The following is a 23,795-nucleotide window of genomic DNA, read 5'->3' as shown; positions in this document are numbered from 1 at the left end:
AAATGGAAATTATTACAATAAATGCAAAATAAATGAATTTGTGGCCACGGTGTTAAAGAAAATAAGGCTTTATTGCATAATGAGCAAGTACGACAGCTTCATACATGTCTGGGGACAGAAAAACAAAAGGCTTGATGCACTGAAAACGCATATACAAAACATATGTACACAAACTTTGAAAGTTATTTGGGAGTTTTGCCAAAAGAGAAAATGAAGGGGAAAAATTAAATATAAACAAACAGTGGAATGCCGTGTGAGGAAATACCGTCACGAAGAGAACAGAAGTGCAACAAAACACTTATATGTCAAGAGAGCATAAAGCTTTTACTTATTTGAGAATATATACATTAAAATATAAAAATGCATGCATAGTTTATTATGTTGCGGTATTTTTAGGGTACCAAGTCAAGAAAAGAAACTATATAAAAAATATTTGTAGAAATTGTTTTTTTCACATGCCCATTATGTACAAAGTCACTTTGGACATGGCTGGCGTTGCATCACGATTCAGAAAAAAAAGAGAAAAAAAAAAGAATATTTAAGGTAACATGTAAAAGGAAATTCTTGAGTGTAATTTTTATGAATGGGATCAAGGAACATGGCAACAGATTAACGTATTGGGCTTGGATCAGATACTAAAGGCTGCATATTTTTGTGTCACTTTTATACTATTCTTTAAAAAAAAAAAGCATTCTCCTACTGTTCAAATCCTTAACCGAGAGTTAGGTAAGTTATATGACATGTTTTAGTTGTTCTTATAAGAAAACACAAACTATTAAATTTAAAGATTTAATCTTTAGAGGTAAAAGCTTCTCCTGGTTTCATGTTTCAATAAGGCACAATGATTCAGTGTATACAGTATCAAGACCCATTTCTCTAATGACTACGAGCTGTGAAATGATACATTTATAAATTATCCAGCTAATTGAATAAACACTTTTTAAATGCTTTTAGGTCAGAAATGTGAAAAGGACACATTTGATCATAAGGAGCTGCAGTATTAAAATGAGCTTTGTGTGTGCTTGTTTATGTGTGTTTGCATGTGGAGGAGGATCTCAATAGAAATCAATCAAGGAAATTGGGAGCGGCCCTATTGACGTTAACAAAGAAGGCTTTTTTTCCGAAAATTAAGACAAGTTCAAAAATGAAAGATAAAAGTTGACGGGGCAAGGATCAACATGCTTGTCAATGCTCCGTTCAATGGCAAATGTGACCAGAATCATGATAGAAATAAATAAACACATTTGTTACAATGTTGAAGTAAATATTTGCTGTATTAATCAATACTCTGTTAGAAATAAAAGCAACATTTTAGAACAGTGATTTAAAGAATACTTTTGTTTGGCAAACTCTTTCAGAGTGTAGAAAATAGTATTAATACTGCTGAGAAACGTAGCAGGCAGGCAATCTATCCCAAATGAAAATGAAACACAGATGAACACTTGTATGAGGAAAATGCACGTACATGCATTTTCCAACAGAAGGACCACGTCCAAAAAATGAAACCCAGGGGGGAAAATAACTGCTTACAAATATTAGGAGAAATGGTCGTCAATTTTTGTACAGGCCTACACAAATCCTTTCCTCCTTTGAGGTGAGTTTGTATGAAAATCCATCAGAAGTTCCATAAACTGCCACATAGAAAACAACGTGAATCTCTGCATCTGCTTCCAACCATCAGTTACCTGCTTCTGTTGCACAGTCCTCATGCTAATTTGAAGTACCATTGTCGTCGTCTGGTGCCATTCTGCGACGGTCAGCGTACCCGGGCTCAGATGAGGCGGGAGTTCTTGAGGAACTGAATGAGGACCTGGTAGACAAACTTGTACTGGGAAATGGTCTGCACCATCAGCATCCTCTGCTGCCTCAGCCCTGACAACATGGTGGGAACCTCCACGGGCTGAAGGAGAGGGAAGAAGAGAGAGACTGTAAAACTAATTCTGTGCAGTAACAAGGCTACATGCGGTGTATCTTTTAGGTAACTCTGCGTCCAATCTTTTTTTAAAGGGCTGGTATGTAGGATTTAGGGCTTGTCTAGTGGCAGAAATGGAATATGACATTAAGAAGTATGTTTTCTTTTGTGTATTATCACCTGAAAATAAGAACCGTTTTTTTTCGTTTCCTTAGAATGAGCCGTTTGTATCTGAATACAAAGTTCAAAAAAGGACAAACCCAACACTGGCTCTATGTAGGGCTATTCATGTTTTTGCGGCTGCCACCGCAGTTCTTCTTGGCACACGGGAGAAGTTTCTGTCGGTTGCAATCTGCAACCTCACTGCTAGATGCCACCAAATCCTACAGACTGGCACTGTAAGTCACACAGCCTGCATCTTCATGGGCAACTTCCTGATTTACAAAATGACCGACTTGTATTTTTTTCACCCCAAAAAGTGATACTTGTGATACATGTATCTCGTCAAAGAGAAGCTGTGATCCTAAACATGACTGCCCATTCCAACTCATTGCACACTGTAAGTCCACCCACCTCATTGTGCTCCAGGCAGCTGATCATGAGCTCAGTGAGGAAGACCACTCCGGTGCGACCCACCCCGGCACTACAGTGAACCACCACGGGAGGATTGAGGCTCTTCGAGGTGTCCAGCATGGAGTTGGTGTGTCTCCTTACAGACTGGATCTCCTCCAGGTAGGCTGCAGGAAAGAAGATGGAAACAAACCGTAAAACAGTCATTAAATAATGACCGTATACTGATTGTTTCATCACTTTTTGTTGTGTCTTAAAATTTCACACAAACTGATAATGGTGACACTCACAGAGGAATCCCTGGACATATTCGGGACAGCCCTGCTCAGGCCAGTCAGTGTACTGCAGGTGCCAGACTGTCCTCTCCTGGCCAGACAGCAGGTGTTTCACCTTTAACCCCGTGGTGGCGTAGCAGCCCGAGTCGGTGCGGAATTTGGTGGTCACCTTAAACTTGCCATGAGTGGCCGAGTTGTGTTTGGAGCCCAGTTTGGGCCAGTAGCGGTGACTCTTGGATCGGCCACCCTCCTGGATCGAAGAGAGGGAGAAGATGGGAGGATGAGGATAGAAAAAAAAAAGAGGAAGAGACGGGATGAGGGAAAATATATGATGAGCTCGAACATATAAAACATAAACATAAAGAGGCACACACACACTCACTGCCATCCTATTTTTCATACAGAGGCAGATGCCAGCTGTCTGACGCTGAAAAATGTCCACATCTGAGTGTGCCATATGTATGTGTGTGTGTGTGTGTGTACCTCCTCAGCAGTAACCATGGCGATGACGTTGACCCCCTGCTCCCAGACCATCTGCCAGAAGTCGGCACAGGTGTTGGCTAGCGGGCCCTGGGTGGCAATGTAGTGCCACTCCTCCCCTCTGATCATCACCTGGGAAAACACACACACACACACACAAAGAATCAATTAGTGCATGTGGAGATTACAATGAACCTACACATGAATAAATGAGCTAAACTGCTTACTAACAACCACATTTGAATTAAATAAAAATGCACATTAGCCAGAAATGAATGACTTTCTAAATATATTCAATATTAAGCGCTTATTTATACGTAGACAATATTCTCATCCACCACTGGAGGGCAGTATAAACATCATTTTTTATCGACAGTTTGATTCTTTTCTCACACGTATAAAACCCTTCTTCTTTGGCTTTCTTTTGCGTTCCCTCATTAACAATCACAAGGCCACACACAGCACTGAAAAACCTTCCCATCTTCAATAAACTCCAAATCACATAGATGTCGGAGTGCCATTACACAATGAACATGTCCCAGCTAATTCCTCAGGCCACCTCATGACTGTAAACACTGTATTAAGAGATGGATAGGGAATAAACAAGGTCTTTTGTTCTGTGGCAGCTACCTTAAATGACGGGGAAAGTAAGAGGGTTACACCGTGATAGGCGGCGACTCAGTGCTGCTTTGGTGAACTGCAAAGTCATGCATACACACAAGCTTGTGCACACATGCTGTTTGCAACTAAGCATGAATAGAACGCTAGTGAGAGCAGCTCACGTTGACTTAAGAGGGTTTGGAGTTTGGACCACATTCTTTGGGAATTCCACAAGCTCTGTGAGCTTAAAGGCACAAACAGCCTTCAACAGATGCCTTTCATCCTTTTCCTCCGAGCCATTCGCTGCTTAAGAATGACCACAACGAAGACGAGCAGAGAGCTGAAAGTGTCGAGTTTATGCTCTGTGTTTTAATTTGATGGTGTGTGATGTGGGTGTTGCAAAGCATTTTGAGACTGTAAAACTGTGATCAACTTGAGCCAAACACATAAACTTGAAACACTTTGGTAAAACAGTCAAATTAAATAATAGAATATTTCACAGTCAATATCATTCTCTCCCTCCTCATTGGTTCACAATTCAAACTGATGGATAATACAATCCAGGCCGTCATGTTGACAATGTACACATCCAATGTTGTATGATCTTATCCATCTATGGGTGTGTTTCCATGCACATTTTAGATTTGCATATGAAAATTTTAACGTTGGGCTGAGGAGGGAACAAACAGTTGGTGTATCGATAAAGGCTAAATGTAAGGAAAACAGACTTGGTGAATAAATCATGACCTACACGTTCAGTGAAGAGACTACAAATCGCACCGGCTGAAAACATAACATCCATGTGGAGCGATGAGGAAACGGTCTCATGAAACAAACATGAATGCCATTTGCATTGTTGTTCCACACTTTGAGGTTTTGACTGCTGCTGGTGTAATGACATTATTATTATCTTCTTCTGCAATAGCAGAATGGCATCCGACTGGAGGATTTGAGAGAACTAACAGATTTCTATTGACAGTAGTGGATGGAAACGCACATTGATTTGCATTTCTTTTTAACACTTTTCTGGTTGGGGTGTCACAAACTTTTCTGATTTATGTGTCATGAATATCCCCCCAAAAATAGTATGTCGTGTATGGCGTACATTGGACGATATTGCACACACAAAAAGACCTCCCTACCTTTCATGATTTAAAACAGTGAAAGCATCACATGAATTAGATAAAAGTCTGGATTACAAGGTAGGTGCTGTAATCATCACTTAAATTCCTTTTTAACACTTTTTTTTTTAACATTTTACCCTTGACCCCTCGAGCACACCTTGATATGCGAGGCATTGATGTAGCCCGTGTTGTTCTCTTTATTTGGCACAAGCTCGACCCGATTCTCTTCGTAAGGAACGACGTCACGGAATCGGTTGCGCTCTGTGTTTTCGGGCAGAGTTGCTGTGGTGAGAACACAGTCCGCCCTCTTCTTGAGCACCTGCTCATACTCCGTGAAGACCCGCTCCTCTTCCAGCTTCAACTCCAAGGTCTTACACTGGACAGACAGAGAGAAAAGGAAAGAGAGAGAAGGAGGGGGGGGGGGGGGGGGGGGGGGGGGGGGGGGTGTTAGTCATTCACATATATATACGTCAACATTTCTAAACTCTCGTCAGTACTCACAGCTGAATACTGACTTCAACATCAAATAACTCAAAGCATGTGTAATGCATCAACAAAGCTGTAAAAACAGTGGTGGCATTTATTCTAATGGGGGCACATGTTTATTAGGCCAGTCATGTTTGAGGAGGGCAGCATCTCTGTCTCGCTCTCTTTCAATCACTTTCTGTGTGGCTCGCTGTCTCTCCGTCGGGTCACATTCTTAACATACCAACGGGCCTAGAGGCGATAAGCACCGCCATGCCACGCGTTCCACAGCCCACTTAGGGCTTGCCCCCTTTAGCTTAGCAACAGTCTGGACAATGGCTGGGTTTTACACCTCCACACTCAAAAAGGGAGCCAACAGACAGGATTTGCAAAACTAAATGCATTAAATAGTGCGATTATCAGAGACTGTCTATGAGTTTTATAGCGACAACCTTCAGCCAAGCTTCCTTTATCACCGTCAACAGGTGAGAAATGCGAGTTAAAAAGGTCTGATGTTAATCCTCTAATCATAAAAATAGGTTTTACATTTAAGCCTGGAGGGTGTTTTTTGAAGAAGAGATTCTTAAACCAGAAAAGCAGCAGTTGTAAGATTATATTTTCAGTCAAAAATGGTTTATTACCTTATGAGCAATTGTGAGCTTGTTTTGAAAAAAATTAAACTTTTCATATTATAATGCTTATAATGCATCCCAAAAGGTTTGGGCGGAGTACAATCTACTGAAATATAGCAGCAACACAAAATGAAATAATTTCAACCATAACACTTTGCTTTTTTTAAAGTTATCTATCAATCAACAGCACACATTGTCTAACTGAAAAAGCAAACAACAAATGGCATTTTCTTCGTGATACACAATTAAACACGTGAAATCTTAGAAACTCAAGCACATATATTTTACAAAGTAAGAGCAATCATCTTACCCGCTCGTCAGTAGCAGCCTTGGCACTTTCGTCTGCAGGACTCTCGGAGACAGGCATTCGGGCCACGTAGAGGCCGTTGAGCGCAGCCATCATCAGCGGCCTCTTCATGGAGTCCACAGACATCTTCTGTCTTTCCAGCGTCTTCAAGAGAGAGGAAAATCCTGGTGTCATGGGTACAGGTACCGGCAGCATTGCAAGACTGACTGACCTGCACTGGCCTGAAAATGGTGAGCACGCACATGTGAGTGTTTCAAAGTGGGTGGGGAGATTTAACATGCATATTAGCGTGTGTGTGTGTGGGTGTGTGTCCTGTTTGTAGGGCAAACCTGGCCGTACCAATCCACTTGTATTCTGTCCAAAGGTGTGAAATAAAAAGCCCTGAATGTAGAGCCTATTAATAGTAGACTTGCAGCTTGACCCTTCACCCTTCTTTCGATGCTTTCATCCTTGTTTTGTCCTCTTTCACATATTTTTCAGCTCTCTTTATTCCCACCTACCTATTTGGCCTCCCTTTTCCTTAAAGAACACACTCTGTCACCGTGTCTTTTTTCCTCTCGACCACGCTAGCCAAAGTCTGACCCACATTGCCCGGTCCCTACTTCCTCCAAGGATTACCTCACCTAATCTCTGCTGCTACTAAACCCCCAGGTCAGCTCCTCCTCCTTCCTTCCCTGTGGGACAGTCAAAACAACAGCTTGGGGGTCACCAGGGGTGTCCTCTAGATATGAGATAAACCAGCTGAGGGATAACTGTTTCAGACTTTGAATTTCATTGACTCGCGCAATAAAACCGCCGGCCACACCAGGTAACTCTTGAACAGGGAGGTTTCTCTCAACTAAGTGAGGCGATTATATGATTTGACTCTGGTGCTGTGTCAAATGTTTGTGGCTTAACAAGAACACCCAACCCAAAGAATAATCTGAGGGATTTATAAAAGGTTTTAGCGGCCTGGGGGGACTCGGAGCCTAGTGCTACCCTCTCAGGTGCTGAACCCCGGATTACTGCTAATCAGGAGCTATGAAGCTAGCTAGCAAACAACAGACTGAAATATTTAAAACTGTATCAACATGGAGGGTGTTTGTTTGTCTAGTACAGGATGATGTGCTGCATTGAAGTTTCTGTTGAATGACTTTTATGTGTCAAGATCTGGCATTGTGTTTAAAGCTTTGGTACATACCATTTCCGTAACATCACTAATAAACAATGACGTGTTTTTTTTGATTGATACAATTAATGCTTGTACACAGAAATATTTTCATGTGTGTAATATTCACATACATGTATACATACACACATAAATACATATATAATTATAATATTGGATGTATATTAAATATGAATTATTGATTTTGTTCCTGTCTTTTAATTATATATTCATCTATATCATAGCATATTATTATATTTATTCTGGTCTTCCCCATTTTTTTATTTTCATGTGCTCATAATATTACTGACGATATTATATTACTGAAAATATTCAATTACAATTTGTCACTATTTCTGACAATTTTATTACGTTATTGTGACACACAAACACACACACACAGTTCTTCCATACAATGACTACATGATGTTTGCTGGCCTGTATTCACTGTTCTTGTCATCCTCTTGTTGTTCTGTTTATGTACGTACGTATTGTCCCTTGTCTTGCAATAAAAAAAAAAGATATATATTTCCATGGATTTTGTTATTATTTTACTTTACACCAGAGATTCTCTGAGCCCAAACTGTCATCTTCAAATTTTGTCCAAAACACAGAGATATTCTATACAGATTGCAATAATATACTAAAGCCATAATACTTCACATCTGAAACGTTGGAAGCACCAGTGTTTGCCGGTTTTCGGGGAACATTGTTGTCATATTATGTCAATTGACAAATCAATTAATTAACTTACCATTTCAGCACTGATAAATAGCATGTATTGTTAAAAATAAATGTTGGCACTAGCATAAAATAAAAGAAGTCAAGGCATTGAATTACTGAAGGATTATCTTACCCTCTGAGCAATCTCCCGCTCCACTATGCTGTCCTCTAAGGAGAACATCTCCGACACCGGCCTCTCTTTGACCGGCTCCTTCCTCACCCTCTCCTTCACACTTGTCAGGTCTGGTTCTGAAATGGATGGACCTAAAACCGCCCCATTCACCCCACCCTGGTCCCCTCGGGTTAGTGTCCCACCAGCACCTGCACCACCACCACATCCAGGCCCGCCGCCACCTGGGCTCTGCCCAGCTTTGTGCGCTCTGCTCTGGGCTTGGTTTGGGTCCATTGTTCCCTGGTTGCTCTGTGGTCCTTGATTATGGTTGTGGTGGGTAGTGTGGCTGTGACTGTGGCTGCGGATTTGAGCATTGCTAGGAGGTCTAGGAGGACCAGGGTACTCTGGAGGGGGTTTGTTAGGCAGCTTGGCCAGAGCAGCCTGGAGCTGAGCGCTAATGCTGATGTCCTCATTGAGACCTGGGATTTGAACATCCAGCTCAGGCCTCTCCTCTTCCTCTTCCTCCTCTTCTTCACTCTCACTGCTGTGTATGAGCATGGTAGCATTGGAGAGAGTCTTTTGATGCTGATAGGCCACTGGCCCAGGTGGTGTTACAGAAGACTTAGGTGATTTCTGGGCAGGCATCTGCATGGACAACTCTTGGAGCTGTTGAGGTGGAGGCTGAGGTTGTGGCTGAGAGGATTGAGGCTGAGGAATGGACTGAGGCTGAGGGGGCATTACATGTTCTCTGAGAGTATTCCTCCGATGAAGGGGAGCATTTATGCTCTTCATCACAATGCCCTCCATCCCTCCTCCTCCTCCTCTCATGCTGCTGATCACCTCCATGCTGTGTCTCTTGCCCAGGGTGGAGCGGTGCTTAGCAGCTGCAGTTAATGGTTCACTAACCTCCTGAAGGGACTGGTGCACCACGGCCGAGCTGTCCGGCTGGAAGGTCTTGACCGACAGCTGCACCATGCGGGTAACCAGCTCTGGACTGCTTCCCCCCATGCAGCGGTGACGGTGGCTGGCCAGGTCTGGCGTGCTGGTGGCCGGGCGGAAGGAGCTGGAAGGGTAAGGCGGAGGAGGGCGCGACATGTGGTTTCTCAGCATGTTAGCTGTAGCTGTATAGCTTCCCGCATTGTTCCCCTGTTTGGTATTCGCCAGCTCAGGCGTGCTGACCGTGTGAGAGATGGAGCTTCCTACACCTCCACCCCCGCCACCGCCTCCACCTCCATTAACGCAGGGTGAATGACAGGGGCCCTGGCTGCTGGCTGGTCCTCCCTGATGAGGGCCATGGGACACTGGCTTACTGTAGCTGATCTGCAAGGCAAACATTTAAAGTAAAACAGTGTGAGATGTAGACACGAGCAATACATTTAACAATATCAAACACAGATAATTCACCTCTACCTGTTTGCCATAAGGTCCCGGGCTAGGCCCCAGGCCATGATAAGGGCCCCTCTCCCTCATCTCTGGCTGGCTATACACCAGGGCCTCAGGCTGGCGGTAAGCACAAGCATTGCTGATGTTCAGACTGCGCAGCGATTGGCTGTGGAGGTCATGGTGAGCGGGGAGGATGCGTCGCTTCTGCCGCATGACAGCATCATACTCGGGCGTGGGCCGGTAGGATGGCGCAATGATGGCGCTGTGGCGGTGGCTGGGGATGTAGTCGGGGCGCATGAGCTCGCTACCGGGGATGCTGAGGTTGGAGGACATGGGAGAGGGTGGGACGAAAGTCTGGGACTGATTGAGCGAGCTCAGGCTGGGGATGCTGTACATGCTTCCATTGGGCACGGTACCGTTACGAAAGGGAAAGTCCACCGGGCAGCGGTCCAGACTCGTCTCTGACTTGTAGTAGGGGTCGTCATGGAAGATACTGTCTAAAAACCAGAGGGAGGAAGAAGGAATGAAAATGCTGTTTTTTGTAACAGTTAACACAGTGGAGAGTGTTCGATCTAACAAAACAAATTGAAAATCAAGAGAAAAAAACAAATAACATCAGGAAAAAGGTGGATCATAATTTCCTAAAAAACCTAAAGTTGAGTGTACTGGAGTAGTTCTGGTGTTTTCCAGTGTTTTGATTTACAGTCATAAGCAGTAAACAGTATTTGTGGCACGGTCGAGGTGTTTCTGATGTGGCAAAAAATGATCATAGTTTGGGTCTGGTTCACTGCAGTACCGACCACATTTGAAACAATTCTGAATATTTCCTCCAATTAGTTAACCAACAACTTGGAACAGGAAAGATTTGGAATATTTTCATCCCACCATAATGAAGGAGAAAGTGGTATGCATGTGATTCCTCTTTACTAAACAAATAGAGCATTCTCTCAAGTGAAACTATCTCAAGCCCACAAGCAGGCAGACATACATAATCTCCGTCCACACAAACGGAGAGTGATGCCTTAGGTCACACTACAAAATGATCTCACACCCACGCAAGGCAGCACACCCAGAATGGTTTTTCCACTCGCTCGGTTTTACTGTCAAGCCGACATGAGTGAAGCTCCTCGGATTATAACGCCGACTGAGTGTGTGAACATGTCAATGAAAGAGTGAAGCACAAAATGAGGTCACTGCTCTCTGCACCACAAACGCTGAGCTCTAATTGGCTGGGAGATAGTTAAAATACAAATGGGCTGTGAGTCACACGGCTGACAGGAAAGACACAATTAGCTCCATTGTGAACTGCTCCAGATATCATCAGGGAGGCTAAAATCTTAAATCACACTGCAGTCACAGCAGTGAGCTGGAGGACTGGAAATGACTCTAAATGTGTTTGTCTGTGTGTGTCTGCGTTTTACACGTACCTTGGGAGCTCTGTGTGTCCTGATAATGCTCTCCATACTGGGAATGCATTGACTGGAAGTTACAGGACTGGGGCCGCGGCTGAGTGAAGAAACACATTCAATGCAATTAAGAAGGAGCAATTCATTTTTATACTCCATTAAATTGTGCATATCGTAACAAGCTGCGCAGCGACTCAGATCTACTCTAGGGCTGTGGAGTCTCCAGACAGACAACTGAGCACTCGAGTGGACTGACTGAACAGCTATTGTGCCACATTTAGCCAAGCCATTGTCTGGCCAGCAGGGAGGGAGACGCACAAATCACTGCCTTCATTGTCGCACCGGAAATCAGACCAAGCAACACCCTTGCAAACTTTCCAACAACACCCACCACACCACCAAGGCATGTTAAAACCAAGGCTCCATGGCACAATTAAGTACGGCCCCGAGTGGGAGAGCAGGGTCAAATCTCTAACCACAGCCGTTTCTGTCTTCCCTCCAAAGTTCTCCCTCTGCCCCCTGCCTTCTGGTCTCATTCAGTGTCAAACCACTGAGAAATAACCAGTGATAATGAACCATAACAAAGCAAGCAAAGGCTGCCGACGGTACCAGAGATAGGCGGTGGGTCCAAGTGGGTCTCCTCCGGATTGGTGCAGGTGAGTGAGTGGGCCTAAAGAGAAACAAAAAAGTTGTTTTTTTTATTTACATAACTTACGACAGGTTGGTGAGCTCTATTTTAAAAGTTAAATGGCAGATAATTCAGGATATATGTGGTATATGTGTTCTGATTGGCCGTCTGCTGGCCTCTCCGGCGGCCTCGAGACTCACTCTGCACAGATCTTGTTCTGTTTGTAGAATTTGTGTCTGGCCGTGAAAAGACGAGCGATGTACTTGGCCATTTCCATATCCTCCTGCAGATACAAACACAGAGAGAAAAACATTGATATTTTGAACTAACTAACTGTATTTATAGAAAACCAAGACCAAATTTGCCAGTGTATTTGTATCTGTGCATGGATGTCTTGGAATGTGTTTGTGTTTTTTTTTAATTTAAACTTCCAACTAGAAACCTTGTATAAAGCGTGTGTGCGTGCGTACGTGTGTGTGTGTGTGTACCGAGACCACCCGCAGACACAACACTCACCATGTGAAAAATGATGGTGTCATCTCTGCTCGTTATCTCCACTGTGATGGCTGACTTGTTGTGCGCTATCGTGCCGATGTCCTTCCACCTGTCACACACACGGAAACACAAACAAATGCACACAAGGATTGAATTTTCCCACAAAATTCATCATACTTTCTTACATATTCATATATTTGTATTAGCCCTGCTACCTCATGATCACTAATAGGACGAAAATTCATACAAGCTACAAAAAATTGATAAATACGATGGAGGGTGAGGGGCTTACTTGTGGAGCATGATGGATCTGCCATTCCTGTGTTTGACAAACACCCCGATGAAGGACACACCGATGAAAATATCGTTGGTGTAGTTGTCCTGTAGAAGAAGAGTGAATATCAAAAGGATTAAGTAAAGTCCTCTCACATTCAAATAAACTGGTGCGTGTGTGTGTGTGTGTGTGTGTAGGAGGCTGGGGGTGTTCTGTTATTCGTCTACCTTTGCAGGAAAGCTCTCCTGCCCAAAGCCGTCCAGTTTCTCCACCTCCTTGATGTACAGCAGCTCTGCCTCAGCGGTCTGCATTCGACTGGAAAGTACAGACAGATATAGTACCTGGTACTAGGTATCTCATCGTCTCTGAACCGTTTTTACTCGCTCTTTTTCTTTCTTCTTTTTTACATGTTCATGCCTGAAGCTGACTGGGCGCCCTCACATGGTAGAGCTGGCGCTCTATGTACAAAGGCTGAGTTCTTACTGCATCAGTTTGAATCCAACCCGCGGCCCTTTTCTGCATGTCATCCCATCTCTCTCCCCCCCTTTCCTGTTTATCTGACTGTATCATGAAGGCACAAAAAAGCCACACAAAAAAAATAAATAAAAGGTGTACCAGTGACTCTTGTGCTCCTCAGCAACTTTCTGGGTCCACTCTTCCAGCACCTCGTCTCCGTTAGGCCAGTTCTGAGGGAAAGCACAGAAGTGAGCAAAACATCAGGCAGCAAATCAGAAAGAGATGGAAGAGGTGAATATGAAAGGAAAGAGAAGCAACAGGTGATAAAGGATTTATGACAGATGTCACAGTGAAGAACTATTTCACTAAAAACAGTGGTGAAGCAATGTACATCAAGTAGCTGCCAATGTCACTGAGTAATATAGTGTTCCATTGATGTAATACATTTGGTATCCACTGGATCTTTATCTCTCTCTTTTCCCTGCATGTCAATCAGCTATGCAGAGGGAAGAGGTACCCAGGTGACACAAGAATTGTACACACAAAGACGCACACAAACACACACAGGCAACACACAAAGACACACACTTTTGAACAGTGAAGGTTTGAGGACTCACCACTGGGAAGAGCACATACTCCCGGAGGAAGTCCTGCGACATGAAATGAGTGAAGTCTCCAAAGTCAGCTAGAAAATACAAACGCATACATTTTATTATCTTTTAGGGGGAAAGTCTATTTGAATGTGTATGACCATCATATTTTTCTAAATCACATTAGCTGAAATGTATCGTCTGCAGGGTAACATTCACACTCCAGATTGTATGAACATTGCATATGTTTTTGTTTGCCTTCATCTAAAAATTATTATCTGCAAAAGATATGGTGAAATTGTAAACATTCCTAAAGGAATGCGTGTGCCAAAGATATTAACTCATGAAGATAACATGTTAGGATAATTACAATTTCCAATAAATGATAAAGTTATTATATTTTGATACAGAGTATATTGATGAATGTTAAATTGCTAAACAGATTAAAAAAAATTATTTTATTGTGGCTAAAGGCTTATTTTCAAGTTTTTAGAGAATTAATTAACATTTCAAGAGAAGCAATTTGCTACCACATTATGGGGGGGCACATTTCGGTATATTTTAACTTTGGCTAATAGTCTTTTATTCAGAATAACATAAAAGTAGCTTAACTAGCAAACTAATTAGTACACCACTGATCTCCCACCTGCACAACACTTCCATAACATTGTCAGGCCTCCAGATGGGGCCTTTAAGTACATCCTAAGTACTGTTCTGATGTCTGTCGGACAAAAGGAGGTGTAGCGGAGGATCCTCGCCTCCCGACAGATAAGCGTCTTCCTCATACTACTAAGGCTAACCTTGGAACTAGCGATAAGCAAACTGTCTGTTTACATTCCCCCCGAGACACAGACAGCACCCAGGAACAAGACGGAGGAGATGGAGTGAGGGTGTGTGTGTGTGTGTGTGTTAAGACTGATACCAAAGGAACTCAAGTGGACTGGGCTCTCCCAGTGGTATGCAGCCATATTAGGTAGTGAAGTCGAGATGACCTGAGAAAGTGTGAGTTTGTGCTCACTCTTTCTCTCTTGTGCCGCCTGTCTCCCTCTGGTAGATAATTCACATGAGATGTTTGTTCATGCATATGTGTGTGTGTGTGTGTGTGGGGGGGGGTGTGTGTGTGTGGGGGGGGGGGGTCTTACCTTGCACTGCTAGGCCAGCTAGTCTGATCCCCTGCTCTACTGTGCAGTGGAGACGTCCATCCAACACCTCCTTCTTCACCTGCAGGTAATACTGATACCTTGAGAGCAAAGAAAGAAAGAAAGAAAGAAAGACAGAAAGATTAGCATGCTGATGTTAGCCTTTAGCGGTGACTAAGTACAGCATTACGGAGTTGGTACCAAGACTGAAGACTCGTACTCTTGCTGACACTTCATACCACAGAGCCGTTCTACCAGCTAAACTGTACAAAACATCTAACGAGCTGGGTGGTAGCACAGGCACTCTTATTAGCTTTCAGGAACTCACCAGAATTTGGTTGGTGGTGGTTCATGTTATTTTTCCAGCTAGCCACACTGTCTCTGAACACCACTTATACAAAATCGAGTTGGAAAACATGATGGGTTTCAGTTCAACACAAAGAAAGCAAGAAGAGTTGTGCTCAAGGCGTTGCACATTAGTAACAGAAGGATTGCAAACATCCAAAGAGACACCACAGAGACGTACTCTTCTGTTTCTGGTTTGTGCAACAGAAAGTATGCGTCAAGACAGTATTGGCAACAGCGTTAGCCGTTTAAAACAATGCCAGAGAAGCCTGTTGCAGAATCCATGTGAGGAATGAGTGAATCACCTCTATTTGAAATACCAGTGAGTCATTTATGACTTGAGAGGAAAGCCAAATGTATACCAGTAGGGGCTAAACAAAACCGTTTTATAGGTCTGTATATTTTTGTCAAGTGACATGGAGCTGGCACTAATAAGGACTTTTATCTTAGGTAGGACCGACACAAGCTGGACAAAAGAGCAGTATTATAATTGCAAATGTGAAGCAAACTGGGGACTCTGCGGTTTTGGGCAGTGGTGGTTTTGCCAAGTGTAAGCCGATATGATGACACACTTCAGATCGTTGAGTCCACTTGCATCGTTCACATAATGTGGTAAAAAAGTCCCAAAAACCCCAGAGGCTGAAATACACTGAGCTCCTTCAGTTTCTGAGCTCCTTTTGTCCACGTTTAGCCGCAGTCCAACTGGATGTTTGTCTTTTGGAGAATGGACTGTGGCCACACAGGAGGAAAGAGAGAATTGTCAGGGTGACCGGGCTCAGCGGCGTAAAAACTCGCACACCGTTTCCTGTTTGTTGCCATGGTGAGTCTTTCCAATGTGGGCTGTGAGACACCTTTTCTGATGTACGCACACACACACACGGTCAGAGAGAGCTGTGAGTGCATTAGACAGTCCATGCCAGAGTACACAGACTTCTATGCGGGAGCTATACGTGCTTAGTCATTCACTCGGTCATACACATACTTTTGAGGTAATTCCTCAACAAGTTTTCTTTCCTCTGTCATGTCAGTTGTAAAAGTAGCTCTCACCAATCCCCCACAGTTTAGCTCCCTCTGAACTCGTACTTTCAGAGCTTCATGCCCTCCTCCATGTTCTTTACATCTCTCATGTTCATATTCTTCTTCACATTCCCTCCACCACTACTTCTTCTTCTTCTTGTCTTTTTTGAGCTCCACTCAGCATACTCCCAGGCCTATAATCTGACCCCGCCCTCCTCCCTCACCCTGTCATTACACCCGTTGGCTAAGCTGCCATTCCGTTCCCGTGGCAACCCCCTAATTAGCCAACCCCAACCTCCGCGGCTGCAGCGGTGGGAGGAGCCTGATGCGGTATGGAGAGGTGGAGGAGCCTCGCAGGAACACAAAACCCTTCGAATGATTGTGGACTTTGTTTTTTACAAACTCTCCATGTTTTCCCAGCGCTCTCCATACGAGGTCCGGGGAGATGTTGAGGTCGACAGCGGTTGGTTCTCATTCTGAGGTTCAATGATAACAACATGATGGTATATATATATATATATATATATATATATATATATATATATATGCGCGTGTGAGGACAGCAGTGGAGAGGTGGACGGTAAACTGGTTGTAATAACTATGAACAAGTGAAAGCGTGACAGGCTTTTGACCCTTAAAACAACTTTGTCTACTTGTGAACATAAGCTGCATTGGTCTACAGGTTGTGACCTGTTCAAGCAAAGGGTCATTTTTCCTTCTCACTTGGTTTCATTGAATACCTTACAGAGGCCCGAAAAGGGTAAAATTGTTCTGTAATTTACAAGAAAATCACACAATTTTCTGTATAGCAGCACAACTAGGCCAAAAATCTACAGGAGGATATGTTATCAGACAAGATAGTACTTAAGTATCACAGTACCAAAGAAAACTCTAATTAGTTGGTAATGAGTTCAACAACAAGCTTTTGATTGGCAGTCTCAAAGGTTGCATAGTCTTGGAGAGCACTCTCTTTTTTCTATGTATGTTTCAAAAGCTTTAACACATATATTACCGGAAGCCTTTTCTCCAGCTCTTGATTCTGTTATTTTGTCATTTATCTGGTGATACAAAGTATAATAATGCAAGAACTCTGGTTTACTGGCGGGACAAATAATTAGATTTACCTTGAGAACTATGAAGGAAACAACGATTATTTTGTCCATAGTTTTTCCTTTCCCATATTGGCTCACTTGTGATATGTTTGTCCTGTTTAATTATAGTATACCAACTAAAACTTACAGAGGTGTTGGCTGATTGGTTGAACATTTGCTCACTTCCTTAGTTGTTGTAGCAACTGTCAGTTTAGAGATATTTAACTGCAATGAGTTCATTAGATCGTTAGACGATCCACCATGCTGGTCCTGATAATAAACCTGCATCAGCAGACATTTAAGTTCAATGCAAGTTCAAAGTAAAGCCTTGAGTGATGCATGAGGCTTAAAACAACATTGAAAGGCATCTGAAAAATGTTTGTGTTTGAAATGATCCACATATAAAGTCCACATGCTGCATATTGAAGGCTTCAATTACAGGAAGATATACATCCATTTGGAGAGAAATCACTCGATTTAAGTCAAAGTCTCAATATTATACAAAAATAAAGATAATCCGGTCCTCAAATGTGTTAATACTTTGCAGACAATGATCATAAGATAAGCCTGTAAAGTTACAGCCACTATTTTCCAACAGGATTTACTTGTTGAACGTCTTTGCCGTTATAATCTACGCTAAAACTTATCTTACCAGAATCATCTGGAATCTGTATGATCTACAGAACACAACGTCGAAAGCTTTTACGGGACTATTTCTTTACTGCTAGTTCAGCTTGAAATAGTTGAGTCATTTTTCAGTGCTGAAACACATATCTAAAAAACTGGGGCTAATAAACCCAAAACTGTCTACATGGCTAGAAACCAACAGAGATAAGTGAGAGAACATGTGTTCATGTAATTCGGGTGAATCCATCCTTTGAAGAGTTGTTAAAAGCTAATAAAATAACAAGATAATTAACAACTTAATCATGTTCTGGCCACAAAGGCCATCACTTGTAAACCTGCACATACATGTCCACAAAGACGCCCTAACGATGACACACACACCTGGCACATATGTCAGACTGACATCACTATGCTGTAATAACAGGTGAACACACACGCACACACGCACGCACGCACGCACGCACGCACACACGCACACACGCACGCAGTAGAGCTTTCCTCACTAAGAGTTACTTGTGACTTCCACCATGGCAGAGTGCTCTGCTGGCACTCCAGGCAGCCACACAGGCACAAAGGGCCCTTTATATGCCCACGCATGTTCAAGCCCGCCTCAAGACATGCTGCCAGATGTCCAAGTGGCCCGGACAACAAGCCTGCAAGCATATGTGCATGCATGCATGAATGTGTGTGTACATATGCTTCAACCCCTCCTCCACCACCTCTGCAGTGGGATGACCCTGACCACCCCCTCAACCCTGGATGGGTCCAGACAGCTTGTGTGGGAGGCAGGAGGATTTCACTTTGAAATGTGTTGAATCAGCAAGGGGCACAACAGAGTACAGCTGTGTGTGTGTGTGTGTGTGTGTGTGTGTGTGTGTGTGTGTGTGTGTGTGTGTGTGTGTGTGTGTGTGTTAGTGATAACTAGCTGAACAATGCTAGGATTTCAAGGCTGTTGGTGCTGCTAGCCTTGGGGGCTGCTGAGGCCAGCTGGCCTCGCTCCGGTCAACAGCTCTCTGTTTAGGTTCCTCACTTTCTCTCACTGGGCCTCTTTAACCCTCCTTCATATCAGGGAGACAGAAGGAGCAGAAGGTTTCAAACACACACAAACCTGCACGATTCCGCACGATGTGTGTGTGTGGTAAAACAGATGACATCCAAAGAGGTTGTTTTCACAAAGAAAAATAAAAGGAGGTGGTACAGGATATCTACTTACAAGTGAGTAGTATATGGGAGGTAGTCCGGGATTAGTACACAAAGCAGTTTGGGGGTCAAACACGGTGCAACCTACTCTGGATGATACACCCACACACACACACACACACACACCCACACATACACCCACACACATAGACATACACACATACAGTCCAGTAGGTTGTGACCAGTAATGCGAGTAAGGCATTACTTTGATTTATATGTTTACATGGATTATTCTGGCTAGAAATGCACCCTACAGATTCTGTTACAAAGTCAGAGGTCATCCTCCGGTGTTCAACTTCAAAAAACTAAACTTTGTAAAAAAAAAAAAAAAAAAAAAGAAACAAATAAATAAATAAATAGAGTTTTAGTGCACTTACCAGCAGCATTTATCCGCAGATAGCAGCGTCCCCTTGTTTCTGAGAGACAACGAAAATGTGTAAACTTAAAAACTAAATTAACAATTCGTTTAGTGCAGTGGCTTTCCCCTGTTGTTGGCTCGGTGAAATACTATAAAGATAAGTAATCTGTCTCGTGAGCACAGGCCAATGCCAATTATATCAAAATGAAAGGAATCGACACAACATGCAGAAACTTTCTCAGACTAAATTGGATTACAATGTGTGTTGCAAAACATGGTAAAAACTCTACGTTTTTACAAAAACACAATATTGCTTGGTGACATAACAGCCTGATAACTGGAGTATTGGTGTAAATATGTAGCGCACCCCCCCACACACAGACACACACTGTAGCCCCCTACTTTGTGTAATTTTCACAGCTGCATGAAGAGACGAAGAGAGGGAAAGAGAAACAGATGAATGGATGGACAGGAAGAGAGGGAGATCTAGTATCAGGTTACGTATCAGTCAAACACTGAACTTCAAAGACCTGACCACATAATAAAACTCACATTACTTTCTCAGTAAATCTCATTTACTCAGGGGGAGGCTGAGTCAACACTCTGTCTTTCTGGTTTCTGGCAAGAAGTTAAGATTAATTCGTTTGTAAAAACTAAGTAACCCGTCTTCTTTTCTAACTTTTACTGCTGTTAAAATGAACAGAAGAGGCATTTTAAACCAAAGACCTACATATCAGTTGGTAACAAACATTTGATAGTTTGATATAGCGTTTTAATTTTAAAAGTAACTTTCTTTAAAAAAAGGGTTTTGTGAAACAGTAAATCAAAGCACTGGCGTCCCCCATAAACCAAATCCACTCACTCCTACGCTGTCTGAGTTCACGAGCACAAACATACTTTTCTATGCAGACACATAAATATGTGTAAGTTACAGCAGAAACATGCAGTACGTGCAGCGAGCTTAAACCACATCAATGGCAAGGTACTAACCCAAAGCCAAGTGTTGCTGCCAAACTTTTACTTTCTCTCACCCCACTTGTCTCCCTTTTTGCCTCTGTCATTCTTTCCCTGAATCCTTCCCTTCCCCCCCTTCCCCAGACCAGGTGTGTAAGGAAAAACAAAGACCTGCTTCACTGGATCTGACCCAAATCAACCTCAACTCAATAAATGATCTATATTTTAAAAAAGAGGGCCATCAGTTGTAACCGTTATCATTCCCACGCATTGATGGAGTCCTCGAAAGGAAAGGAAAGAACATATAAGAGCAAAAGATGCTTTTTAAAGATGTTTTCAAGCCCCGGGTGATAAAAAGTGTGTTTTGAACTTCATCAAAAGAAGTTGTGAAGATTGTTTTCAACTTGATGTGAAGAAAAAGGGGATGGGTCTTTGTGAACAGCTTGCCTCCGGGAGCGTGCATGTTCTTACAATGTGGTGTATTGTGACTAACTCTTCTGACAGGGCTGCAGCTGGCTTCTGAGAGGATTCTTGGGGGGGAGTGTGTGAGGTGTGTGAGGTGAGTGTATGCGTATGCGCGTGTGTGTGTGTGTGTGTGTGTATTTTATAAACCAGACATCCCCCCCCCCACACACACCCCAGCCCCCTTTACCCCCAGCACTTCTGCTGGGAGGAATGTGTGGTCCGCCTCCTACGCTGGACGGCTGTGCCAACATTCCTGGCAAACAAAAAAAAGAGAAAGAGGGAAAGAAAAAAGGAGGACGAAGGGACGAAGCGAAAAGAGAGAAAAAATGTGGGACCGGAGTGATATGGAGATCTGCTCTTGATAAAGGAGCAGGAGTGACACTATGTAGAGGGATTGTAAGAGAAAGAGAGGGGGCTTGAGAAAAGAGGCGACCATTGTTCCCTAAATTGCCCCTAAGGCCCCATCATAACCCCTTCAACCCCATAACCCCCATGCACACACACCAAAACAGCCTGCAGGGGTTTCCTGGAATACCATCCCTTTACCAGAGAAGACCCTGACTTCTGTATAACAAACCTGCGGACACACACACACACACACACACACACACACACACACACACACACACACTCTCACTCTCTCATATCATACACGCAGTGAGTGTCAGAGTATCGGGCCGGTCTCTGATTCACGATGATTTCATTATTTTCTGTGTAAACACAGAAACAGCATGTCCAGTCCCGCCTCTCAACAAAGCAACGAAATTCAGCAGCGTAAATGGTTAACACACACACACACACACACACACACACACCCCCACACACACCCCCACACACACACACCTTAAAACTAAATCTAGCGTCAAAACATTAAGCTGTGACCTGCAATCGACCTTTCCCACATCCAGCAAAGCAGAAGCCGCAAATTCACCAGCTCAGTGCGAAGCAGACCTACGGGGTGTGTGCGTGAGTGTGTGAGTGTGAGAAGGAATCTGAGATGGCAGACTGTCCACTACACACTGACCGCTGGATGCCCTTTTCACAGCTAGCGAACGTGCTCATTCGCACGCACACGCGCACACGCACACGCACGCACACACACACGCACACACACACACACACACACACCGGCTGATGATCAGACTGAAACGATTCGTCAATCGTATCTCCAATCTCACGCCTGTCGCCATTTTTCTGTCTCTATTTTTCATTAACGTAACTAGCTGGCTCGCTAATACAGCCCCATTCGTAATCCCACCTGCTAAAATGTGATCGGTCGCCTTGAAACAGCCATGAGTGGACACACTACTGGACAAATCAGAGATGTGAGCAGCAGTGTTGTAGTACTCGACATCGGTCTTGGTGCCGAAACTTGGTCTCAAGGACCACTTTTTGAAGGTCTCGTCTCGGAATCAACTGCATTTTCACTCAGTCTCACACAAAGAAGACTAGAGTATGTTAGTGTCTGACATTTACAAACTGCAAGTGGTGTTTGGAGACCATTTACCTGGTGGCTTCTTGCTCCAGCCGGGAAACACTGGGCACGTAGAACATCACTCCGAAGAAGAGCAGTGGCTCATTGCCAAACTTGTCCAGCTGCTTCTTGAGGGGTTTCTCCAGCTCCACCCAGCGATGGGCCGGGGCCTGGGTCTTTCCTTGGAACCACAGCCCGAAGTAATGGGTCTGGAGCCGGGGGGGAGAGACAGAGGGAGGAGGTCAGTGCGGTGCAAACGGTCATGGGATGGCGATGACGGAAAAGGAAACAGGACAAGAGGGAAAGGAAAAAGGAGAGGGGAGGTGGGATGAGGAGGAAGCAAAGAAAGGATGAGTTGCGTAAGCAGGATGGAGAGAGATAAAGAGGCGGAAGGGAGGCAGGAGGGATATGGAGGAAATGGCAGTAAATGGGAGAGACAGAGTATTGGGATGGGAAATAGAGGGTTGTCAGGATGGAGAGAAATGGGTTGAGGAGGGAAATGGGAAATTAGTTGAGAAATACTTTGGGGACAATTGAGCAGAGCAGAGAGGAGATTAGTGAACAGCTGAAGTACAACAAGCACATATTTCTCCTTCAAATCTGATCAAACCTTTGACGTCAACTCTATTCGACTTTAATATTAGACCGGACCCATTGCCGGTAAGATTACCCTGGGAGAACAGGCAGTGATCCTATCTCACTAAATCTCAATGAAAACGAAGACTCTTGTCTATTATTTTATCTAGAGATTCATCTGCTATTTGAACTTGAAACACAACGCAGCTGAATAAACAGCAGAAACAACATTCACAGATAACAACTCAGGCCTTTTCAAATGAAACAGTTCTTCTAAAACATGCTGTACTGATTACACACTGGTCCAAACAAGAGCGTGGTTAAGCAGATGAGATCGAAAGTGCCGTTACTAGTTTGGACCGCAAGAATCAGCAATTATCTCAACTTGGACTAAGAATAGCGATTTGTTTTGCTAACTTGACTTTCAATGTTTCTGATATTCTAGATGCTATACATCCTATAGAAGCCTTTTTTCTATGCATCTAGGGTAGGTTTCAACATCCTGGTGTTTGCAATGGGATTTTGACATGTTTCACTCACCAAAACAAACACCATGAGCATGGCAGAACGCTGGAAGACTCTCAAATTTACCAGCAACTTGGGAGAGAAACATGACAACTGCTGCCATTTGCAATCTGTGTGTAAGCAGCGCTCACAGGCGGCTTTTGTGGAACGGGCCACCCGACCTGAGATTGTCTCCGAAATAAAAGATCTCACAAAGTTTGTCAAACTATTTATTTTTTATTTTTTCCACAGAGTTAGACCGATACAACTCATGGCTAACCCTGTAATTTAGAATAACACAATGACGTTTCATCGGTGCGTGTATGTACGTGTCATATCACGAAGAGGTAAGGACACCTGTTCTGTCCGCATGCTTTGAATCTACTGTAACGAAAGTTGTAAAGCTGCAGCTGCAAGAGCACACACACACACACACACACACACACACACACACACACACACACAC

General features: G+C 43.6%; 1 protein-coding gene across 2 annotated transcripts in view; it reads right to left on the bottom strand.

Annotated features, from left to right (window-relative positions):
• Positions 1-52: 52 nt before the first annotated feature.
• The window catches only part of LOC116395996 (tyrosine-protein phosphatase non-receptor type 14), a 35,929-nt gene continuing 12,186 nt past the window's right edge, over positions 53-23,795 (bottom strand). The window contains exons 3-21 of one of the 2 annotated variants that reach the window (XM_031870301.1): positions 22,283-22,458; positions 19,376-19,414; positions 14,722-14,819; positions 13,607-13,674; positions 13,149-13,219; positions 12,761-12,848; positions 12,552-12,640; positions 12,281-12,368; positions 11,965-12,047; positions 11,746-11,806; positions 11,158-11,236; positions 9,758-10,227; positions 8,369-9,667; positions 6,369-6,509; positions 5,119-5,337; positions 3,241-3,369; positions 2,773-3,007; positions 2,486-2,649; positions 53-1,900 (exon numbers count right to left, since the gene is read on the bottom strand). In XM_031870301.1, the coding sequence (XP_031726161.1) occupies positions 1,772-1,900; positions 2,486-2,649; positions 2,773-3,007; positions 3,241-3,369; positions 5,119-5,337; positions 6,369-6,509; positions 8,369-9,667; positions 9,758-10,227; positions 11,158-11,236; positions 11,746-11,806; positions 11,965-12,047; positions 12,281-12,368; positions 12,552-12,640; positions 12,761-12,848; positions 13,149-13,219; positions 13,607-13,674; positions 14,722-14,819; positions 19,376-19,414; positions 22,283-22,458 (3,726 nt within the window). In that variant the 3' untranslated portion in view covers positions 53-1,771. The remainder of the gene's footprint in view (positions 1,901-2,485; positions 2,650-2,772; positions 3,008-3,240; positions 3,370-5,118; positions 5,338-6,368; positions 6,510-8,368; positions 9,668-9,757; positions 10,228-11,157; positions 11,237-11,745; positions 11,807-11,964; positions 12,048-12,280; positions 12,369-12,551; positions 12,641-12,760; positions 12,849-13,148; positions 13,220-13,606; positions 13,675-14,721; positions 14,820-19,375; positions 19,415-22,282; positions 22,459-23,795) is intronic. The other variant, XM_031870302.1, reaches the window with a different exon arrangement.

Source organism: Anarrhichthys ocellatus, unplaced genomic scaffold (assembly GCF_004355925.1).
Source record: "Anarrhichthys ocellatus isolate YVR2014 unplaced genomic scaffold, GSC_Weel_1.0 scaffold52, whole genome shotgun sequence".
In the NCBI taxonomy this organism is placed as follows: domain Eukaryota; kingdom Metazoa; phylum Chordata; class Actinopteri; order Perciformes; family Anarhichadidae; genus Anarrhichthys; species Anarrhichthys ocellatus.
The sequence above is the reverse complement of the archived record's forward strand: the minus strand, read 5'-3'. Positions and strand labels throughout refer to the sequence as shown.